The sequence below is a fragment of the Oreochromis aureus genome, linkage group 23, assembly GCF_013358895.1.
Source record: "Oreochromis aureus strain Israel breed Guangdong linkage group 23, ZZ_aureus, whole genome shotgun sequence".
NCBI lineage: Eukaryota > Metazoa > Chordata > Actinopteri > Cichliformes > Cichlidae > Oreochromis > Oreochromis aureus.
The window spans coordinates 3,905,475-3,927,306 of record NC_052963.1 but is presented as its reverse complement, the minus strand read 5'-3'; the positions used below and the strand labels follow the sequence as shown (position 1 = coordinate 3,927,306).

At 39.3% G+C, this 21,832-nt stretch overlaps 1 protein-coding gene across 1 annotated transcript in view; it reads left to right on the top strand.

Moving 5' to 3' along the window:
* LOC116316656 (dystrophin-like) overlaps positions 1–21,832 on the top strand; it is a 233,304-nt gene that overhangs the window by 18,401 nt on the left and 193,071 nt on the right. Inside the window, exons 3-4 of the mRNA XM_039607248.1 lie at positions 17,126–17,218; positions 18,634–18,714. Coding sequence (XP_039463182.1) covers positions 17,126–17,218; positions 18,634–18,714 — 174 coding nt within the window. The remainder of the gene's footprint in view (positions 1–17,125; positions 17,219–18,633; positions 18,715–21,832) is intronic.

The window sequence follows — 21,832 nt, the reverse complement described above, 5'->3', positions numbered from 1 at the left end:
TGGTGTGACAGCTGAGGGCCTGGTCGTCTCAAAGCGGGCGAAGAAACGATTTAGATCCTCAGCCAGCGAGGCATCAATCCTAGATGTCGCCTGGTTATTGCTTCTGTAGTTGGTAATGTGATTAATCCCCTGCCACATTTTTCTGGGGTCGTTGTCAGCAAAGTGATCTTCAATCCTCCTCCTATAGGCAGCCTTAGCTTTCCTGATGCCTCTACTCAGGTCTGCCCTGGCCGCCCTGTCGCAGCCCTGTCCCCTGACTTGAAGGCAGTGTTGCGGCTTTTTAGGAGGGATTGCACTTCGCTATTCATCCAGGGTTTTGATTTGGAAACACCCTGACCCTTTTGTTGACGGTGACATTATCAACACAGTTCCTGATGTACGAGTACAGTGTCCGTGTACTCCTGGAGGTTGAGGCTGGAGAATAAATCCCATACAGTAGATGAGAAGCAGTCCTGCAGTTGAGAGAGGGCTCCTTCAGGCCAGGTTTTTATTGTCTTTGTCTGGGGCTTTGTTTTTCTCAGCAGGGGAGTGTAGGTGGGGGTGAGGGACATGCAGAGGTGGTCAGATCCAGCCAGGTGGGGGGAGGGGTGTCGCTCTGAAAGCATGCCTGATGTTTGAATAGACACGGTCCAAAGTGTGTTCACCTCTCGTAGCAAAGTCCACAAACTGGACAAATTTAGGAAGCACAGTCTTTAGGCACGCTTTGTTAAAGTCGCCGGCGACAATAAAAACCCCATCGGGGTGGGCAAGCTGTTGTTTGTTTATGGTGTTAAGCAAGAGGCTGAGAGCCGTGCCAACGTTAGCATCCGGCGGTATATAAACAGCTATCACAATAACAACTGTAAACTCCCTCGGGATGTAAAAAGGTCTGCACGAGACTGCCAGAACCTCCAAATCAGGAGAACAGTGTGTGTGAATGATCCTGCTGTTACAACACCACTCGTTATGCACGTAAACACATAGCCCCCCTCCTCTGCTTTTACCTGAGTTGCTGTTTCTGTCGTGCCGGTGTAGCGTGCGGCCTGCTAACTCGACTGCAGCGTCGGGAATCAGCGGGTGAAGCCACGACTCCGTAATAAGAATAATGCTGCAGTTACGTGCAAAGCTCGTGGTTGCTATCTGTAGCTCCAATTCGTCTAATTTGTGGGTGATGGATCTGGCGTTCGACAGGAAAAGGCTCGGAAGTGCTGGCCGGTGTGGTTATTTGCGTAGCCTAGCATCTGAGCCCGACCGGCATCCCCTCTTCTGCTTTCTCTCCCTCCGTCGCCTTCTACGCTTGCTGGGCGGGCAGACCATCCATGGTGACCCCGGCGGTCTCGCTATCTCCTCCAGGATGTTGTGTGTTCGCTGATAGTCGCCAGAAACAGACAAACTATATTTGAAACCTAGGTCAATTAGGTTCTGGCGACTGTAAGAGATGGCGGCGTTGCAAACATTCAAAAATATACACAGTAAAAGTAAAAACGAGCACCAAACTGGAGAGCTAAGAGCCGCTGCACCCGTGCGCGCCGCCATCTTGAACATCTTGAACATCATTTGTGTTCATGTGAGTACCCAGCCTTTGTGGAGTCACTTGGTGAGATGCTTGAGGGTGCTCAATCTGAGGACTCTGTCGTGCTACTGGAAGACTTCAATACTGACGTGGGCAATGACAGTGAGACTTGCTGGGGAGTAATCAGAAGGAATGGGCTGGTTGATCTAAACCTGAGATGGTGTTCTGGTATTGGACTTCGGTGCAAAACACAGTTTGTCTATAATAAACACCACGTTCAAACATAAAGGCCTCCATAAGTGAGCCATGGAACCTGGACACCGTAGGCTGGCAGAGGACCTGGTCCTCAAAATCTTTAACTCCCAACTTCAGCAAAACATCAACAACATTCCAAGGAAGGCTGGGGACACTGACCCCAAATGCACCTTGTTCCTCACCTCGATTGTAGAGGCCACTGCATGGAGCTGTAGCTGCAGGATGGTTGGTGGCTGTCATGGTGGGATATCCTTCCCCCCTTTAATTTTCTCTTCCTTTCCGTTCTTCCTCTGTTCTCTTAAAGTTTACATTGGTCTACATTTCCTATTTTTCTCTCTCCTCTCTTTCCTTTTTTTTAAACTTTCTCTTTATTTCCAGCACTACCTGCGCTACATTTCGTTTAAACGCCTTGTTGGGTCTAAACTCAGACTCCACTGTATCCAGGACTTATTCCCGTGAAAGAAAAACAAGGCAACAGTGTTCGATCGTTTACTTGCAAGGGAGGCCTCGTCAGTATCTTAGCTCATTACGAATGACCCCGACGATGGCCTCCTCTCGCTGCCTTTTATTGAAAACATTCAAACAATAGTTTACAAACACCTCCCCTCGTAACCCCCCTTGGTTACAAAGACAAGGCACTGTGTGTGTGTGTGTGTGTGTGTGTGCGTGTGTTCTCCTGCTGATCAAAGGGTCATAAAACATAAAAGCAGGAGGAACATCCTTGGTCATAAACAGGGTAATCTCCCCCACACCCAATGTATGGTTTACCATAGATAACACAGTGAAACCATACAAAGGGCAGGAAGTTTTACCAAACATCAAACAGACCTTTACAAGGATGTGTCCATGATAAAAACACTACAGCCCCCCCACCCAGATCCTCGAGAATCTGGGGAGGGGAGATCAGAAAGAATTCCTTTCAACAGAGTTAAAACAATGTGAAGATGGTAAACATAAAAATGACAACATTTAACAATTCACTCTAACACGCCTTTCTTCTTGTTTCTTCATTTTCTTCCCCTTTCCTTCACCTCTCCCTTCCCATCCTGTTCTTTCCTTCATATCCTTTTTTGTTCATCCATCCTTTCTTCACATTGAAATGGGAGAAAATTTGCATGTAGGGGGCAAGGAAAAGTACATGTGGTTACCAAAGCATAATTAGCACCCCTTCCTAGATAGATCAGTCTCTCTCTCACGCTGTCTGTCATACACACACACACATTCTATGGAGGCCACAGAAGACTAATAGGTAGTGAGTAGTGAGACAGTAGGTGGAGCAAACTAGATTACAGGAAAGAGAGTATTGCAAAGAGATTTGGTAAGAATAGAAAATAAAATAGAATAGAAATAACTGATTTAAGTGTGATTTGCTGCTAAGCAAACCATAAAAAGAAGCACTGCATGAATATGAGGATCAGTCACCAACAGGAAACTGAACAGTTTTTTTACTTTCTTGTTTGCAGCATATCAATCTGTAATTTACTTCATATGCAATTTACTCTTCTGATGCTTCCATTTTTAGCAATGACAATTTATTTATTTATATCTCCATTAGTTGTTTATTATATAAGCATGGGAAGTGGGCAGGACCTGAGATCAACTTATCTCAATGTCTAGTGACTACCAATAAGAATGATGAATACTATTTATTTACATATAGCCTGGTAGTAAGTACTTTAGAAGGTCTCCTAGACAACCCGAGCTGGAAAGCCAGCTTATAGACACGTGGCCTTACACTCCTGGGACTGGTAATTTGTCTGAGTCAGAGCTGACTAGAAAGAGAAAATGTGTCACAGATCAACTTACTCCATCCATCTTCTTCCACTTATCCAGTTCAAGGTCACAGTACTCCATCCCAGGAACTGTGAGTGAAAGCCAAGGTACATCCTTGACAGATCTCCAGTCTGTCACAGGGCTGACAAACAACTCTGGCTAATGGGTGAATAAGGCAAGTTGTATAAAGTGCTTTGAGTGCTCTGGTAAAGTTGAAAAGCCCCATAAAAAACGAATCCATTGTAATTTAACATGTATTTACTTATTTATCTATCTAAAACTCATCCCAATAATTGAATTAGGGGTGTTGATGCACTGATTGACAGCTATCCCTGTCAGAGACTGTGAGACGTGATCCAGTCCTTGGAGTTGATGTGGAGTGGATCTCTTTACTATCTATGTGCTGTTGTAGTCTTTTGAAGCACTTTTTTAGCAGACTTATTTTGTGGCTTGCTATGAGGTATAGCTTTATGAATGGTAGGGAGTACATGCATAAAAAATAATTATTATTATTATATAAATTGATTTACATTGGAAATGCATAATTAATCACATACATCTATCAATAATTCTGTGATTGTGTCATGAATTAATTAAAAATTAGAAATGAATAAATGCTACATTTAAAACGTAATTGATTCATAAAATGTATCAAGAAATGTTTAAAATGTTAGTAAATAGTATTTAAAAACGCAATACGGGTTATGAATGCAACTTGTTAACTAAACTTGCTAAGATTAGCTGATAAATTAGCACATCAAATTGAAGCATCAACATCCTGTTTGCAAAACTAATTGGTGTCTACAGTGGCTACATCCATGTTTATATATGTCAAATTTTTATAAAAATGTTTTAAGAAAATGACCTTTATCATGTATTTTAATTATAAAAGAAGACTGAGTGGGGCCCATGAGATTTTTTATTTTAAATGGAGCACAGGAATTTGGGATGGCTGGTTTACAACAAGGTAGTAAGACCTGCTATAATTTATGGTTTTCATTGGACTGAGTAGAACAGATAAGATTATGAGTGTATCAGAAAAATATAGAAATATTTGTTGAAATATTTTGGACACAAGGATAGATAGGGAAGATTGAAATACTTTGGAATGAATAGGAAGTATAGTGGACATACAAGACAAAGTAGACTATGCAGAGTAGTTGGTGAGACAGAGGAGGATGCAGGGATAGGGTGAGACAGAGGCATCTGATCCAATGTGAAAAGAAGAAACGAGTATATGCTTCATGGTTTTTATTGACAGTATTTCTTGGCATAGCCAGGTGTTGGAAGGCTGGATGGCCTCAGAATCTACTTTTGCAGATGATCTGGTTCTGTTGGGTTCATTAGGTGGTGACTTCTAGCAGCCAGTTGTGAAGGGGCACAAAGAAGAATCAGCACCTTCAAGTCTGAGACCATGGTCCTCAGTCAAAAAAGGTGGAGTGCCTACTTTGGGTCAGGGACAAGTTACTACCCCAGGTGGAGGAGTTCAGGTGCTTTGGGGTCTAGTTTGTGAGTCAGGAGAGAAGAGAACAGGAGACTAACAGACAAATTGGGCAATGATTGCATTGATTCAGATGCTGCATCGGTCCGTCGTGGTAAAAAGGGAGAGATGACAATGAAGCGTAATGGTTACTGGATCCTATTCAGGGAGTGCTGCCGAGGTCTGCTCTTAGATCCCCTAGCAACTGAACATTGTTGTTATGTGTTGCATCCTTCTCCCATATGCTCTTCCTGTTCCATTGTTACAGACTTATGGTCTTCTTTGCTAATTTATTATATATGTAGTATAATTATGTATTTATAATGATAAAAATATTATGCTGTTACAGTGTAGTTTGACAATATTGCAACACCCCCCCCCCCCCAAGAAAAAAAAAAAAAAAGAAAAAAAATTAAATAGACTTTTTGGGGTAAATGCGAAGGGCAACCTGTTCTACATCTGCTGACAAATAGGTGTGAAATCAGGCTGCTTCTACAGCATATTCTGTCCTGATTTGTTTTAGCACTCATATCTCTTTTTATCTTCTTCAACACAAGCTGCAGTTTGCATTCATAGAAACACGAGCACTGACACAAAGCCAGGGAGGAATAGACAGTCATGTCCCACAGCATATTTCCAACACCATGTCCCACGTGCGTAAGTGCTGGGTGGAGGGCAGAACTGATCATATCACACACACAAATGCATTTTCATCTTCAGTAAACACTGATGGCAATGACCTCTACAGGAATGTGAGCAGAATGCCAAACATTGCTGACTCGTTCCTCTTGTGTGTGGATGCAGTCGCTTCAAAATCAGACTTTGCAGACACAGAAAGATGATTCTATCATTCTGTGCCCTCCACAGTAAGGACAGCTTGACTTACCTCACCTTTGAATGGAAATACTGGGTCAAAATTTAATTTGGATTAAGCATATATGAAGTTATAATTTTTTATCTATGACATTTAATCTATATAATAGTTGTAAAAAAAAACAATGGATCCCCATTTGTTCTGCACAATTGTGAAAAGTGTCCATTTATTCCAGTAAGGACCGGAGGTTAGGATATTACGCTTGACCCAAAACCTGGTTCAAACCCTCTTCTGCATCCAAATTTGTCTTTCTGCCTATATTCTATATTCTTTATTCTTTTATTCTACCTGGTGCAATTGTATGTTCCAGTAAAATTACATTATTGATCAGTCAATGGGCAGGGCTAAAGACTTTATATTTTCTAGCTTTCGGTATTAAAAAAATATTTGTTTTAATTGAGCACCTGTAAAAAAAAAAAAAAAAAAAATGATTTCCCCTCTAGGATTAGTAAAGTGTTTTGAATCTAATGTTGTGGGTCATAGTTACATACAACACAAAGTTATAAAGAGTGAATACCTTTTGTAATGTGTTTCCCACATTTGTTCCTAGTATCTGTGGTAGTACCATCCAGTGAACAAGAGAAACTTCCTGTGCGTCCCCCCTCTGATGTCAGATGTTAAATTTTACATGTCCAAAAATAATGAGGAGAGGGAATTCTTTCCTATGTTTAAATTTGTTTTACTATTTAAAATTGGAGGTGAAAGAAGGGTCGGTGAATTGAGGTGCAGTAGAGTGCAGGCTGAGCAGGTGAAACGGAAGGGAGTAAAGGAGCACAAGGAATGTAGCTTGGAAGGCAGTGAAGAGCGGGTAAGCAGGAAGGTGTTTGGTCAAAAAGTTGTTAGAGTTTGGTGAAAGATGAAGAAGAAGTGGAGACACATGGGAACACAGCTATAGCAAATTAGACATAATGAGACTAGGGGAAGCAAAACTGAATGCAATGCACATGAGACAAGGACTCTCAAAATAAGACAGGGAACATGCAACCCAGCTTCAAGACACACAAACTTACAGAGCATCTCTGACGACATGGTCCAAAAAATAAATAAATTGTGGCCACAAAATACTACTTCGTGCCCTCGAAATAGTATAACGTGCCCAAGAAATACTTATTTGTGGCCACGAAATACTATTTCGAGGGCACGAAATAGGTATAACGTGCGCACAAAATGGTAATTTGTGGGCACGAATTGGTTATAACGTGGCAACAAATTACGCATTTGTGGCAACGAAATAGATAACGTGCGCACATCATATTGATACAATTCCTGGACAGCTGCGTAGAGACATAAGCATAAGAGTAGGATAAACCTATACACCATGGACAGAGACAGTATGATTGAGTTTTATTTTAGGCTGGGAATGAGCTACAAATGCATTTTGAAAAGCCTGGCAATGCAAGGAACCATTATTATGGAGAGACATTTAAACAGGATATTGAGAGCCCAGTTGCTTTACAGACGTAGGTATGACCTGGACGCCGGGATAGATTTTATTGTCAACCAACTGCAAGGGCCTGGGAAGGATCACGGTTATCGGTCAAGTGTTTTGTGCCCACAAATTAGCATTTCGTGTGCACGTTATACCTATTTCGTGCCCTCGAAATAGTATTTCGTGGGCACGAATAACTATTTCGTGGGCACGTTATACCCATTTTGTGCCCACGAAGCAGTATTTTGTGGCCACAATTTATTTATTTTTTGGACCATGTCATCAGAGGGGCTCCGTACAAACTAGATGCTGGAAGAAAATAAAAACACATGAGAGACAGACAAGACAAAGAAGAACAAAATTATAATCACATATAAATCCAGACATAAATCAAGAATCCATTTCTCAAAACACGATACAATAAAGACTAAAAAGTCCAAAAAACAGAGCACTGGGAAACACACCCAAGGAAGTGTGATGAATGTGGGAATGGTGCTCGGTAGACGGCTGATGAGCAAGCAGAGTGACACTCAAGGGAGAGTCTGAGCAGGGAGCCATATAGTTAGTATAGTAAAGGTGACAACTAACTAAGCAGACTAGAAAGTTGGTCTCAAAGTGTCTACCAACTGTGTGAGCTATTGTGAAACAACTGTTACATCATCGGTTATAGACATGTACAAGCATGTAAAAACGTCGGTGTCTAAAATCAAGTAAATACACAGATTAGTAAATTTTAGTATCAATTTATAATAATAATTAGTTTTTTACTTTAGCAAGCCCAATGATGGTCAGAGATGGTCAGATACAGAGTGCAGCAATATAAAAAGACAGGAACCTGGAAATGTGTCCGTGGAAGTAAAATGTTTGTATGAAATGTATTTTAAGATCTGGAAAATCTTTAAACTTTCCCTGAGAACTAGAAATGCAGGCGCAGAAGTGTGTGTAGGGCAGTAATAAAATTAAATGTGAGTCACATGAAACATAAGCTACTGATAACTAACTAACGAACTACACAATAAAACATAAAAGTAGTGCTTCTATCTTTGTCAAGTGTAATCTGGAATGGATTTTAAGTGAGTGTAGTATATAAGCACAAAGGTACTGAAGGTGGCTCGTGTTTTATGTCATTAAAACACAGTAACAGTACTGTGTTTTTGAGGACAGAGATGAACTAACAGTCATCTTTAGTTCTAACACTGGGGCACACTGAGCAAGAAGACACTGGTTTTTGGACTGAATGTGTCAAATACCCAAGCTAAAACTAATACCACGGCTAGTTAGCTAACAGTTACCCATGACCAAAATCTATGGCAGCATGGGCCAGGGTGCCAGGTCCACTTTAACATGGGACCCATCCCGACTGCCTAAACCTTTTCTTAGGGCATGATTGGTTATATTAGATCCTGTGTGAACCTGTGCGGTTTTGTCCTGTTTGATTGAGATAATTACAGTGGATCTCAGTGGAAAAAAAGTCACACAAATTGTTAACAAATAGTTCATCTGTAATTTATTAGGCTTTCACACTTTAATTAACAGTAGAAATTGTTTAGTCAGTTTCTGGCTGCAGAATGTGAGTAAGTGGTTAGGGTAACGACGATTAAAGCGATTATGCAACAAACACAATTTCTAATAAAAAAAGATGAAGGCCTGTTTTATTTTCTTATTAAAAGATAAGTGCATGAATTACAACACACTCTCTCTCTGTTGATATCAACCTGTGCAGCTCACCCACCCTCTCTCACTCTCACTCACGTGTAAAAGCAGTGGCTTGCTGCCATGTAACTGGCTGATTAGCTGCTGAACTGCTTTGTTACACCCTTGACACCTCCAGTGCTTCTTTAAGATTGCTCCCTGGAAGTCCTTTTCTGCTGATTTGTAATTACACCGTGTCCCCCGTGCTGTGCAAAGAGCAAACATCAGTTCGGGTATCATTGTGCAATTTTTCAGTATGAAGCAACACAGTTCACACTCTGTTCACTATTATAACACACTAGCACCACGATTCAATTCATTTTCTTCAATTCAATGTTATTTATACAGCGCCAAATCACAACAACAGTCACCTCAAGGTGCTTTATATTGTAAGGTAGACCTTACAATAATACATACAGAGAAAAACCCAACAATCGTATGACCCCCTATGAGCAAGCACTTTGGCAACAGTGGGAAGGAAAAACTCCCTTTTAACAGGAAGAAACCTCCGACAGAACCAGACGATCATCCCTTTATTGTAGAAAGTAAAGATGTAGTTTCCTGCTATTATTGCTTTTGAGATGCTTCTAAGATTTTTGTCTTTTTTTTTTTTTTATAAAAAATGGGGACATGAAATGCCACTCTAAAATAAATGGTTATGTACAAATGTTGCATTGCTAAATACACTGTAAAATCTAATTAGTTCCCAGAACTCAAAAAAATTATGGAAACTCGTTGCCTCAAAAAAAATTGAGTAAAGCTTAGCTAAAAATGACTAAATTAGGACAACTTGTTTATTTTGAGTACTCTGTACAAGCTCATTTGTTCCCAGAACTCAAAAAAATTGGATCAAGTTTACGTAAGATGACCAAGTTAGGGCAACTTACTCATTTTGAGTACACTGTACAGCCTTGTTAGTTCCCAGAACTCAAAAAAATTATGGAAACTCGTTGCCTCAAAAAAACTAAGTAAAGCTTACTTAAGATGTCTGTTAGGACAACTTATACATTGCAAGTCTGCAACATTAAGAATAACTTGATATCTCTGACTGTGCAATACTAATTGTTTACCTACTGACAAACATTTCAAGTTCAACTAAATGAAAAAACAATTTGTGGTAACCTGAATATGATTAAAAATAATTAACAACACTTTTTGTAATGATGTTAAAATGAGCCCAACTTTTATTTTCAAACACAACAAAGTATAACAGCCAACATACTGGACACTGTTCTGCGGAACAACAAACAATTATAATCTTACACTGAAACAAAGTCTCAGATGTAATTATTCTGAAAATAAGTTTAGGTCTACCACAGTTTGTTTTGTACTTACATTACTTATATAATCAAAATAAAATATTTATTGTTCTGTCACAAGTGCAGTCTCTAATTTAAACAACACATTTGTTTTCCATTCCAACACATGAGCTGGAATGTTGTATTATTTTAAGGACGGCTTGTTTCCAGTCCAGGCATTACTGCCTGAATGACTGTCATGGATCGAGGTGATCCAAATGTAGGTGCAGAAGAAAGTCTTTAACTTCCCTTAAGTACAGTAGCAGTGGATGTGGGTTGGAGATGCAATGAGCTTGAACCTGCAGGCGACCATCTTCACTGACCACACCATCTGTGACGGAGGCCTCATCTCTCCTGTTGTCCTGCAAGCAAACAATCGTATTTTTGGAACATGAACTTAATTGCTTTCTTAAAACATTTTTTCTGCATTTGGTATAAAACAGACTCCAATTTAAACAATCTCAGGCTGCCTCCCCACCAGAGAGATGACATTCAATGTCCCACTTGTCAGTCTGCATAGCCCTGACCACCAACCGACACACAATAATGTCATGAAAGCATCATTTTAAAAAGGGCTATGCAAACATGGCCAGTAACTTTCATTCTAATGATGTGCAAAATGATTTGTGCACAAAACAAATTTTGCTGTTAGAAAACTTGCAGACTTCACTATATACAGTGTAGACCCTCTAAACTAAGTTTGGGGGATGTGATCTTTCAAGAAATGCAGACCAAACTGTTGTTGTTTGTTTACTTACACAGCATGTCTTGTAGAATTAACTGTGGTCACCAGCAACAGCATAGTGCAGTCATATCTCAAGTCTAATAACAGAAGACAGGAAAAGATCAGTAAAGAAACAACTTCCCCAAACCAAAGCACAAATAAAACAATAAGTAAAACAGGCTGATCTAAAGTATGATTAAAGTTCAGCCTGATTAATATAAATGTCACTGACAGTTGCTAATATATTGGAAAACCAAAATACTTACCACTGAGTTGATGTCTTTCTGTCCAACAACAGGAGTGCTGGTCCCGAGCCTCAAAGACAGTAAGAAGCAAGCAGAGGGAGAAAAAACAGAACATTTTTCAGAAACTGATTTGATCCTTAATGGCTGTGCAATCATTGTAACATAGAGTTTGCTTATGTTGTTAAATAAAGGCTAGATTTGACATTAATAGACGCAACAGATGTTCAAAAGCTGCCACAAACATGAAAAAAATGGACGTCTCTGAAAACGTCGGAGCATTTTTGCAAATATGTGATGTCTTGATAAATCGAGCAGATATTTGAACTTTACACAGCTACATTCTCACCTGAAAATATCTTAAAAGTTTATTTTGTGTCCCAGAAAAATAACAAGTTTTTCAGCGGCGCTCCTCCGCCATTGCCGCGCTTACAAGTACGCACAGGCTCTGACAACCGTGGCCGACAAATGCGATCCTCCTTTTCCCCAGACTACCCTTTCTGGGTCACAAAATAACCTTTTAAGATATTTTCAGGCGAGAATGTAGCTGTGTAATGCTCAAATATCTACTTAATTTATCAAAATATCACATATTTGCAAAAGTGCTTCCACGTTTTCGGAGAGCTCTGTTATCCACCCCCCACATCCCACACCTACCCCACCCCTAACGGCTGCACCTTCCGAAGAATTTTGTCTGGGCTCTTATCTCACTTATTTATTTCAAACAATCAACAGAAAATTTCACCGACATAGTTTTATGTAAGGTTTTTAAGGCTGTGGTGTTAATTTTTAAGTAAGATGAGCCCAGCGACAGCAGCAACGCTAGGCTAACACTAACTAGCTAGCAAGATTATAAACCTGGTGCTAAACTAAGAGAAGCCACAAATCAGTTTGAATAAGAGTAAACATTTACTCACCAAGTCAGTGTATCAGGTAAAGATCCACAGCAATGACAACAATAATATCTTGAGCTGACGCTTCTCCAGGTTTGCTCAACATATTCCATAACAAATGCGGACTGACCCGTGCTAGGGAGGAGAATGGTAGTGACGACGTGGCATTTTCAAACCATATCTTTCATCCTTCCGCACTGAGAAGCAAAACTTCCAGCTTACTTAGTTTTTCTAAGTTAAGACAACTCAAATAAATTGAGTTTATCAGCGTGTTTTCATAAAAAGTACTGGTAACTTATTTAAATTGAGTTCTAAGAACAAATTGAAAAAAATTGAGTTCAGCCTATTTAATATTTTTAATTAAACACAATATTACATTTTACAGTGTAGGGAGATTGTCACGGTCCTGGGTCGGTAACCCAGTGTTTTGACTTTTGTATTATTATTGATCTTTTCTCATGGTTTTTGACTGCTAGTGTTTTGATTTCTGTTTTGTATTTCTAGCTCTCCAGTTCTTCTTGGTTTGTGATTTCTAGTTCTTAGGTTTTGGTCCCTGTGCCCCTCATGTTTAGTGTAGGTTTAGTTCTTCTTGTTCCCTAGTCAGTCGTGTCTCATGCCACTCCTGTCCCTGTACTCAGTGTTCCCTCTGTTCAGTAACAACTCCGTGCCTCTGTGGCTGTCTTCTGTTTCCTGTTTTACTTTGAAAGTCCGTGTCCTATGTCAATGTATTATTTTTTGCTTCCTCCCGGTCTTGTCTCATCTGATTAGTGTCAGCTGTGTTCCCTGCCTGTCTGCCATTTCCTCATTTCCTCATGTATATAGTGGCTGTATCCCAATTCAGGGTCTGCAGCCTTAAAGTACGCAGCCTTAACGGTCCACAAGGGCCGCATACTCAAAGACCGCTAAGGCCGGAAGTGCAAGGCTTGTGAAATGAGACGGTCTAGCTTCCATTGCGCTGCCCAGGTTGTCTAGCAACCATGATACTAACAGCTGGAAACATTTCATACAGCATTGTTTGACAGAAATGAAGGAGAAAATCGTTTGTTCATTTGTTTGTTTGTTTTTATATGAGCTTTGTGTGATTTGATAAGTATCTGAGGCATCTTACTTTGGTAATGTAACTATAATATGGCCAATATTAAAGTTATCATTTATCATTATTAGTAATCACAGCAGTAAACTTGAACTCTGTGTCAAATACTGAGCTTCAGTGCAGATTCAATTTGCATTTATTTATATTTCCTATCACCTTAAATCTTCACTCAAAGACAAGTATCTTTGACAGTGTATATATAGATATATTATATATAAGAGACAAATATTGTTCGTTTAATTTGTTGGCATTACTAAATTTGGCTCAATGCTTACATATATGTGTAAAAAGAAAATGTATGAGCTGTGATAACTGTTCCTGATAGAATGAAGAGTAGACTGATATATTAAATATTCCTTTATTAGATGAGAAAATCATACCATGTCATAACTGCTTTAAGTCATACAGAATAGATATCAGAGCCTTAAACAGGCTGACTTCTGCTAAATGGGTCAAACTGGGCCGAAAGTATACAAACACATAACATCCTTATAGAATATGATGTAACACTATAGATCAACTTACCTCAACATTTATAAAGCATATAAACAATTACAGCAATATGATACAACAAACACAACAGTGCTACTAATCCAAAATACTCAAAGCTTCATAGAACTGAAACAAACATTTATTTTCAGCTCCATTCTTCTGCTGATACATACTTTAGGTTTCTGAATATTAAACTTGTTGCTGCCTTTCATAGTGTGTAACTTGAAGGCCCTGAGTACTTTCTCCCACACTGAAAACACTGGAATGATCAAATTATTTGAACATTACCTAATAAGACTGATTCAGGACAGACAATTAGTTATGTTAAACTTTCCTAGCAGTCCTTCACAAATAGGGAACAGTCTGTCTATTCTCTCCATCTGTCAGCTGCTGCTGGCTCTTCCTCCTCCTCTTCCTCACACACTGCTGAGTTTGTCCTGATGGATCATCAGGGGTGCAAAGCCTCACAGATGATGTGCAGCAGTGGGTCCCTCAGTCTGTCCTCACTCTGGACACTTGCAGTTCTCAAACATGGAAATCAAATGTGTGATAAGCTGCAGGATTCAAACACAAGTGTAACTTATAAATACATGTTCATACTTTTCTTACACAATCAGAGAGAAAGGGACAGACAGACAGGTGACAGTCTCAGGTGTATACACTGCTACAAAACAGCACAAGAGAAGGAGGATTTAGTGTTTGTGTTATTACATGTGTGACTCCTGTGATTAAAGCATCTTTCTTTCAGCTTAACGAGTGAACCGTCAGCTCGTTCAAACACACGTTAAAGTCTGTTTGGCTCGACACCACCGAACAGAGGCAGCAATATAACATAGCTAACATTAACAGTGCAGTGAATCCTGCTTGTGCCGTCATATTCAGGACTGCAAACCGAGCAGCATCACTGACTTTCAGCTTGTTGTGTTTGTGGATATATGACTGACTTTAATTATCCATAAAATCATCACATTCTCTGTAAGATTAAGGTCTATTGAGCGGCATATATTTTAAAGTAAAGGCTTTAAAACCAAGTTAGTACAAACATCGCAATGTCACATAACTTTGCCGACATGTGACCAACAGTAATGTCTTAATGTTCTTCATTATTAAACATTTGGACATAAATAAGTGACATAATATTCAGTACTTCTAAAAGTTTACTCTTCGGGCGCCCCTCCATTTTTTTCGGCAAAATTATCCACACCCACCGCCGCGCTATGAATTCTGGGATATGTTGGGCCATGAAGGATACACAAACCCTTCCTTAAAATTCAGGGAAATGAAAGACGCATTTGAGGCTGCATTTTGAGCAGCCTTTGAATTGGGACAGCCTTCGTCGCGTCGCTGTGACGTAATCGGCCTTAAAATGCGGTCATTAAGGCTGCAGACCCTGAATTGGGATACAGCCATAGTGTGTGTTCACCTCTGTTCCTCGTCGGATTGTCTGCATTTTCTCTTGTGAGTCTTCCCCAGTGTTTCGTCTGTGTTCCCTCCTTGATGTTTTCGTTCCCGGTTGTAAGGTTTTGGAACATTTTTCCATGTTTCCGGTGTTCTTTAGTTTAGCTGCTCCCAGTTTAGGTTTTGTTAGTTCCCTTTCTGAATCCTTTTGTTGTGTTTTGGTACAGCGGCCAATAAAGGCTCATTTTCAGTTTAAACCTTCTCATTCATTTGTTTGTCTGTACTTGGGTCCTCATTCTCATCCACTCCACGTCGTCTGCTTCGCCAGACGTGACAGTACAGTGTACATTATATATACTTTCCTTTACAAGTTCAGGACCACATTTTTGGCAATGATTGTGGCACTTTCTGCACCTTCAACTCAGCTGTTTCCTTTCTATCTTAAATGTTTGCCAAGTGGTACTTGCCGTAGTAAGTAGGGCTACTGTTCTTCCACATAAATGATCTGCCCCAAGAAATGCAGAGAGATACAGTGATATATGATACAGTATGCTTGAGATGTGCCACTTCATTCTGTAACACAGAAATTTGAAGTTTCTGTTGTACTTGGACAGCATCTGATTTGTTTTGTGCCCATCGAATGTCCTGTGCCAGAGTCTTCGGAGGAGTCTCTGGTTAGTGCTTCACACTTTTGGTTGACTCTGTGCAGAGGATCATTAATGACACAGTTACAGTTATGACTGTGTTGCGCTCAAGAGATGAATGTGGTACTGTGAATAAATGTAACCCTAGCGACTGACGCATATCAATGTGTGCCGAAATTGGCTCAGTAAACTGACATTTAGGAAAGAGGCTCATGTAAGTGCTCTCTGGAATAATGGAAATAAATAAACCTGTGTCTGTTATTAGGTCAACATCATGACAATTATCCATTAGCATTTACTTCTAAAGAGCAGAGAGTTTTGTTAACATTAATGTCCATCATTTTCAGGTCCTCCTTTTGACCAAACATGAAAAAAGTAAATCATTACTTGCCTAGTAACAGCTAGTATGTAGAATAAACACAAATGAAGTGGTTATATACTTATATCCTATGAGCAAGTAGGGCTATGAAGGGCCAGAAGTGACAAAATTAATTAATTAAATATGCTATTTTGTCACTCCTGGCCCTCCATACAATGGAGGGCCGCAAAGAATTTAATGGTTTGCACACTATTTGCACACTATTGCATTTAGTAGTGTATGATTTTTTGAGCACACATGCTCTTCATCAGACAAATACGGCAGAGGATTAGGGCCACTGGGGGGGAAAAAAGTGGACACGTCTTTTTTTTTTCTTTTCCAGAATTTTCAGACAAAAGTCAGAATTCTGACTTTTTTCTCAGAATTCTGAGATTAAAGTCAAAATTCTGACTTTTTTCTGATATTAATCTCAGAAATCTGTAATCTCAGTTGCAGGCAACTGCAACGGACAAATAAAGGCTCATTCATTCATTCAGAATTCTGACTTTTTTCTCAGAATTCTGACTTTTTTTCTGAGATTAATCTCAGAATTCTGACTTTTTTCTCGGAAATATCATCTTTAGAAGTTATCAATGTAATGATTCTTTTTTGAAATAATGGATAAAGTAGGAAAATACTACTGTGAATGTACACAGTTTGAAAATATAAGTTGTTATTCTTGCTGTGACACACCTAGACCACACATTGTTGAAGGGCAAGTGAATGTTTTTTCTTTTTTGTTTCCAGCAATAATTCACGCTTGTAGCTTTTCAGATGTCCTCTCTCCAGTCCCAGGACATTCCTAAAAACATGAAAAAACATGAAAGGCATAATTAGTCAATAGATCCCACCTGCCCTGCCAGCCACCGTGGCACTGCCCCCAAACCCACAGCACACCACACATCACCCCTCCTCTGCAGTGGAGCTGGAGACCACACTCTGCCACAAATCCGCATTCTTATTTTCATTTGGTGTATTTGTGCTTTAGACAGGGAAGCCACCTGTGGAGGACCTGTTCTCAGACCTGTGTGATGGGCGACGCCTGCTAGAGCTGCTGGAGGGACTAACAGGACATGAGCTGGTATGAACATATACACATACAGTGTGCTTGCATTGTGATGATGTACTGGCTCTTGTCTTTTCAACACTGTACATTGTACAGTGCTGTTTTTTGAATAGGTGTATCAGTACATGTCAAGGATAGAACTCTGATGGGATACAAATCCAAGAGTAGAAAAATACAGTCAGAAGTGAAGCACTGTAGCAGTTTGATGCCTGGGCTTTTATTGGAAATGTCAGTTATGTAAGCATCCACTGTATAAACATCCATCACAGTAACACTGCACATATAACTAAACTAAGAAACTATATAATATGTCCATTTTAAGTTCAGTTTTTAAAACCTTACAGTGTACACAACAATGGACACCATTAAAGATTTATAAATGAATCACTGGGCCAGTTAAAATTTCAATGTGGTGGTCATGTTCAGGATTATGACTTATTGGGAACAGGTCATTAAACCACACAGCACCATATTAGGATTCAAGGATTCAAGGAGCTTTATTGTCATTCGCATCACATGTTTACATGAAGTGGAACGAAATTATGTACACACGGCCCCGGAGCGAAAAGAAACAGAATAACGAAGAAACAGAATTTTTAAGTAATAAATAAATAGTTTTTTTAAAAAACAAAAAACCACAACAGAATAACAGAATAACATATTAAGTATAACATATAAATAACATATTAAATTCTAACCTTGTTGTGGCTAGAGTCGCTTACTGTTCACAACACAATTAACGACACAATGTTCTTCTTGCCATATGATAGCATATGGCAAGAAGAACAGGTGCTATACATTCAATGAGAATAAAACCATAGACATAGCTAGATAGTGTTTAGTTTAACTTCAGTCCTTGAAACTGTATAATCATCTCGGTTTATAAAGAGAAAGCAAGAGAGATAATATGAAATGAATATGAAATCTCAAATCACCTAGAAGTTGTCACCTTGGAATCCTGAAAACGTGTACCTTTTTAAAATGTGATTCACATTGAGGAAGAATATATATTAGAAGAAGAAGGGAGATTGGATGATAACCCAACAAATATCAAAACCAATGCAATCAAATTAGTATCTAAACATAACCAAAAAATAGGTAAAATCAACATGTAGATGAAGTTGGAGAGCACTCTGCCCATTATTTCTGTTTGGCACAATCACTTAACCATTTAAATGAGATGTTGCCGATCCACTGATCCCACTGTAGACAGTGGAGGAGAGCGCCTAATCCCAATTGTAGTTTTGATTGTAATATCTACTGAAAAAGGACCATTTATTACTCCTAACACTGAAAACATGTATTTTTCCCACTCTGCTCATCAGTGATTCTTGCAGCTTCTCAGAAGGTGTAACTATTCAAAATGTTCATCACCCGTTTTAAAAATGCTCACAATCATTTTCTGTGTGTGTGTGTGCGCGCGGACATAGGTGAAGTTGGAAAGGGGATTCACGCGTGTTCACTCACTAAACAATGTCAACCGAGCTCTGCAGATCTTACAGAAGAACAATGTGAGTATGCACACACAGATGTATAATTCTGCTATAAAGATGTAAATATACATAATTATATTGGTTTTCTTGCATCAATATACATTAAATAAATCTGACTTTACAATCAGCAGAGTGAAATCAATGAAACTGCTGAGTGTTATATGGATTAATAATACTACTTTTTAAGAGTGAGCTCTTTTTTTAATATTGTATTATTTTAGTTTAATCTACTGTTTTGCCCCATATTTTATAAAAGCATGTGTTTGTAAAGTGGCTTATTAACAGGATAACTGCAAGCAGGCAACATGAAATCCTTTACTGGAGACAGATCGTTTTTAATTTGGTATATGTTAAATACCAAATTTACAGTGAGCAGGGGAATAATTGTTTGATCCTCTGCTGAATTTGTAAGTTTGCTTCATTGTTTGCCGTATTTTCCACACTATAAGGCAGACTTAAAATCCTTTAATTTTCTCAAAAATTCACAGTGTGCCTTATAATCCGGTGCGCCTTATGTATGAATTCTGGTTGTGCTTACTGACCTCGAACCAATTTTATGTGGTACACGGCACTCAAAAATCTGTCAAAAATGTTTTAGTACCACTTGGATGGATTGTCGGAGCATCACAGCTGCCGTAGTCAAGAGCCTTGCGGAGTAATCTGGGTCCAAAACTCCGTCCGCTTCAGGTCCCAAAGTCAAACGAACACCGCGGCATCATTGAGAGTTAAAAACGGTTTAAATTCTTTCATCTTTAACAAAATGATCACTTTTGCTGCTTTACCAGGTGTAACATTTAAGTTTAACATCCAGGCATCCATGAAAACAGAGTTTATTAAATTTAACAGAGTTAGAAGTTAACAGGAAGTTAGCTCGGTAGTTTCCACCTAAACATGATATAGCATGTTCTCACTGAGAGATTTCAGAGAAAAGTAAAACTTACAGCTCTGCTATCACTTCCAACATAAACGAAAACAGAAAACTAAACAGCAGTAATGTTTGTAGGGTTACTGAAGTTGGGCTAGCTGGTATAGAGATTGATAGACCACGTGACTTTCGCGCATTGCTTTGTGGGTACGAATGGCAACAAAATCAAAACACTGCATCAAGCGCTAGTATTTCTAGCACCGGTAATCATTAATTCTGCGGTTTTAATCCCTACTTGCATTTTATTTGCCCCAAAAACAGTTATGTACAAAACGAGGGAGAACATGGCAGGTCCGTACAAAGACAGACTTGACGAAAAGGCAAAAAAAAAAAAAGTAGGAGGAAAAAATCAAAGTAGTGAAAGGGTCAGACCCATACGAGCATACAGAGTGGAGTAAGGACGTTAGCATGGTGCCCAGCTTTCATCACGGACATATTTATTATTATATGGTCCTAAGTGTGAGTGCATACACTCACAAAATGTTTATTAACTTCAGATCCCTGCAACAAGCCCAGGTCCAGTTTACTTTGGTGATTTGGACTATTCCATTTCACAGCTGTTGTTAAATTTTTTTCCTTTATCTCCTGTACAGGCCAACGCAATCTATTTGTCGTTTCAGGTTGTAGTATTACACAACATTTTCAGATCTAATAGAAATAAAATGAGTGTTTCGTAATTCATTCAATTTATTGTCTTTATTTATGACTGGCATTATTGTTTCATTATATTATAGAATCTTACAAGAAAGAGGCAAAATTGTATTCCATTGTGCTTTATTAGCTGCTTCAGTAAAAAACAAATCAACAATGCAACCAAAAAAAAAAACATTGCAAAACAACATACTGGAAAACAGTTGTTCATGACTTGATTGCTTCAATACAACCCTTGGGCACATATATGCGGGACGTTTCGTTTCGTTTTGATGTCGCTCTCTCTCTTAACCGATCAAATTTCACTGTGGTAGCAGCTTTAAACTCGGTATGACCCAGGTTGATAGAGGTGCCCAGTCTGGATCGTATTCCTGCATTTTGTAGGCTGGTTTTCCTACAAAACACAACAGGCATTAGCCCGCAAAGCCACAGTGAACAAAGCAGCATAGCGCAACAACTTATTTGTAACCTACAACTTCGGCTCTTTGTTACTTCGGAAACATGGCTTGAACAATTTCTCTTCCACGACGTAATCTGATAAAAACCAATCTCTTTACCCATCGGCTTCCGTGGCTGTCATTTGACCGGGTATTGCAGTTAATAATACAACACCTTCTTGCCATTTTTTGTGTTTCTTTTTATCGCTGTGTGACTGTGAAAGCCTGCATGCGCTAGTACCGCTTGCCACTCATTCCCAGAGTCCTTTGCGGTTTTACCCCGGAATGACGTCACATTTTCAATCTCTATATAAAGATGTGCTACTTAATTGCTAGCGACACAGCTATGTTAGCATGACATAAACACAGTGAAGCTGGAGGATGAACGCTAATTTTTTTCCACTCGATAAACGTTCCCGATGGTTAGGGACAAATGCAATTGCATGGCAGGATGCTGTAAACGGACCAAACTTCAGTCAGGAGGAGAACTGAGATAATCCATCCACAATACGAGGTTAGTCATTAATATACTGCAACAAAATGGGAATAGAGCAGCTGCCAGAGAATTCACCATTAATAAATCAATGGTACAGAAGTGGAGGAAGCAAGAAGGAGTTGAGTAAAATTTGACTTATCTTACTGTTTTGTTTCGCTTAATGTGCCTGATAATCAGGTGCGCCTTATGTATGAAAACAGATCCGTTCATCAACAGTGCGCCTTATAATGCTTTGCCCATTATGGTCCAAAAAATACAGTACATAAAAGTTATATGTTAATTTACATGTCATTGAGTGGAATAAGTTTTTGATCCCATACAACTCATCACGAATTCTGGCTCCCGCAGATTAGCTGTGTGGCTATGTGGCACACAGGTCACAGTCAGTCAATCAGTCACTTATAGATAATCCTGATCTCAGTTAATTATATGTATAAAGCACACTGTCCACAGAATTAAGTTCTCCCAAACCAAAGAACTGTCAAAGGATGTCAGGGACAAGATTGTAGACCTGTGCAGTTGGGCTGCAGCACAATCAGCTAAAAGCTTGAGAAAAGGTAACAAAGGTGAGAAAGGTAACAACTGTTGATGCAATTATTCAAAAATGGATCATCGTCAGAAAGGTGA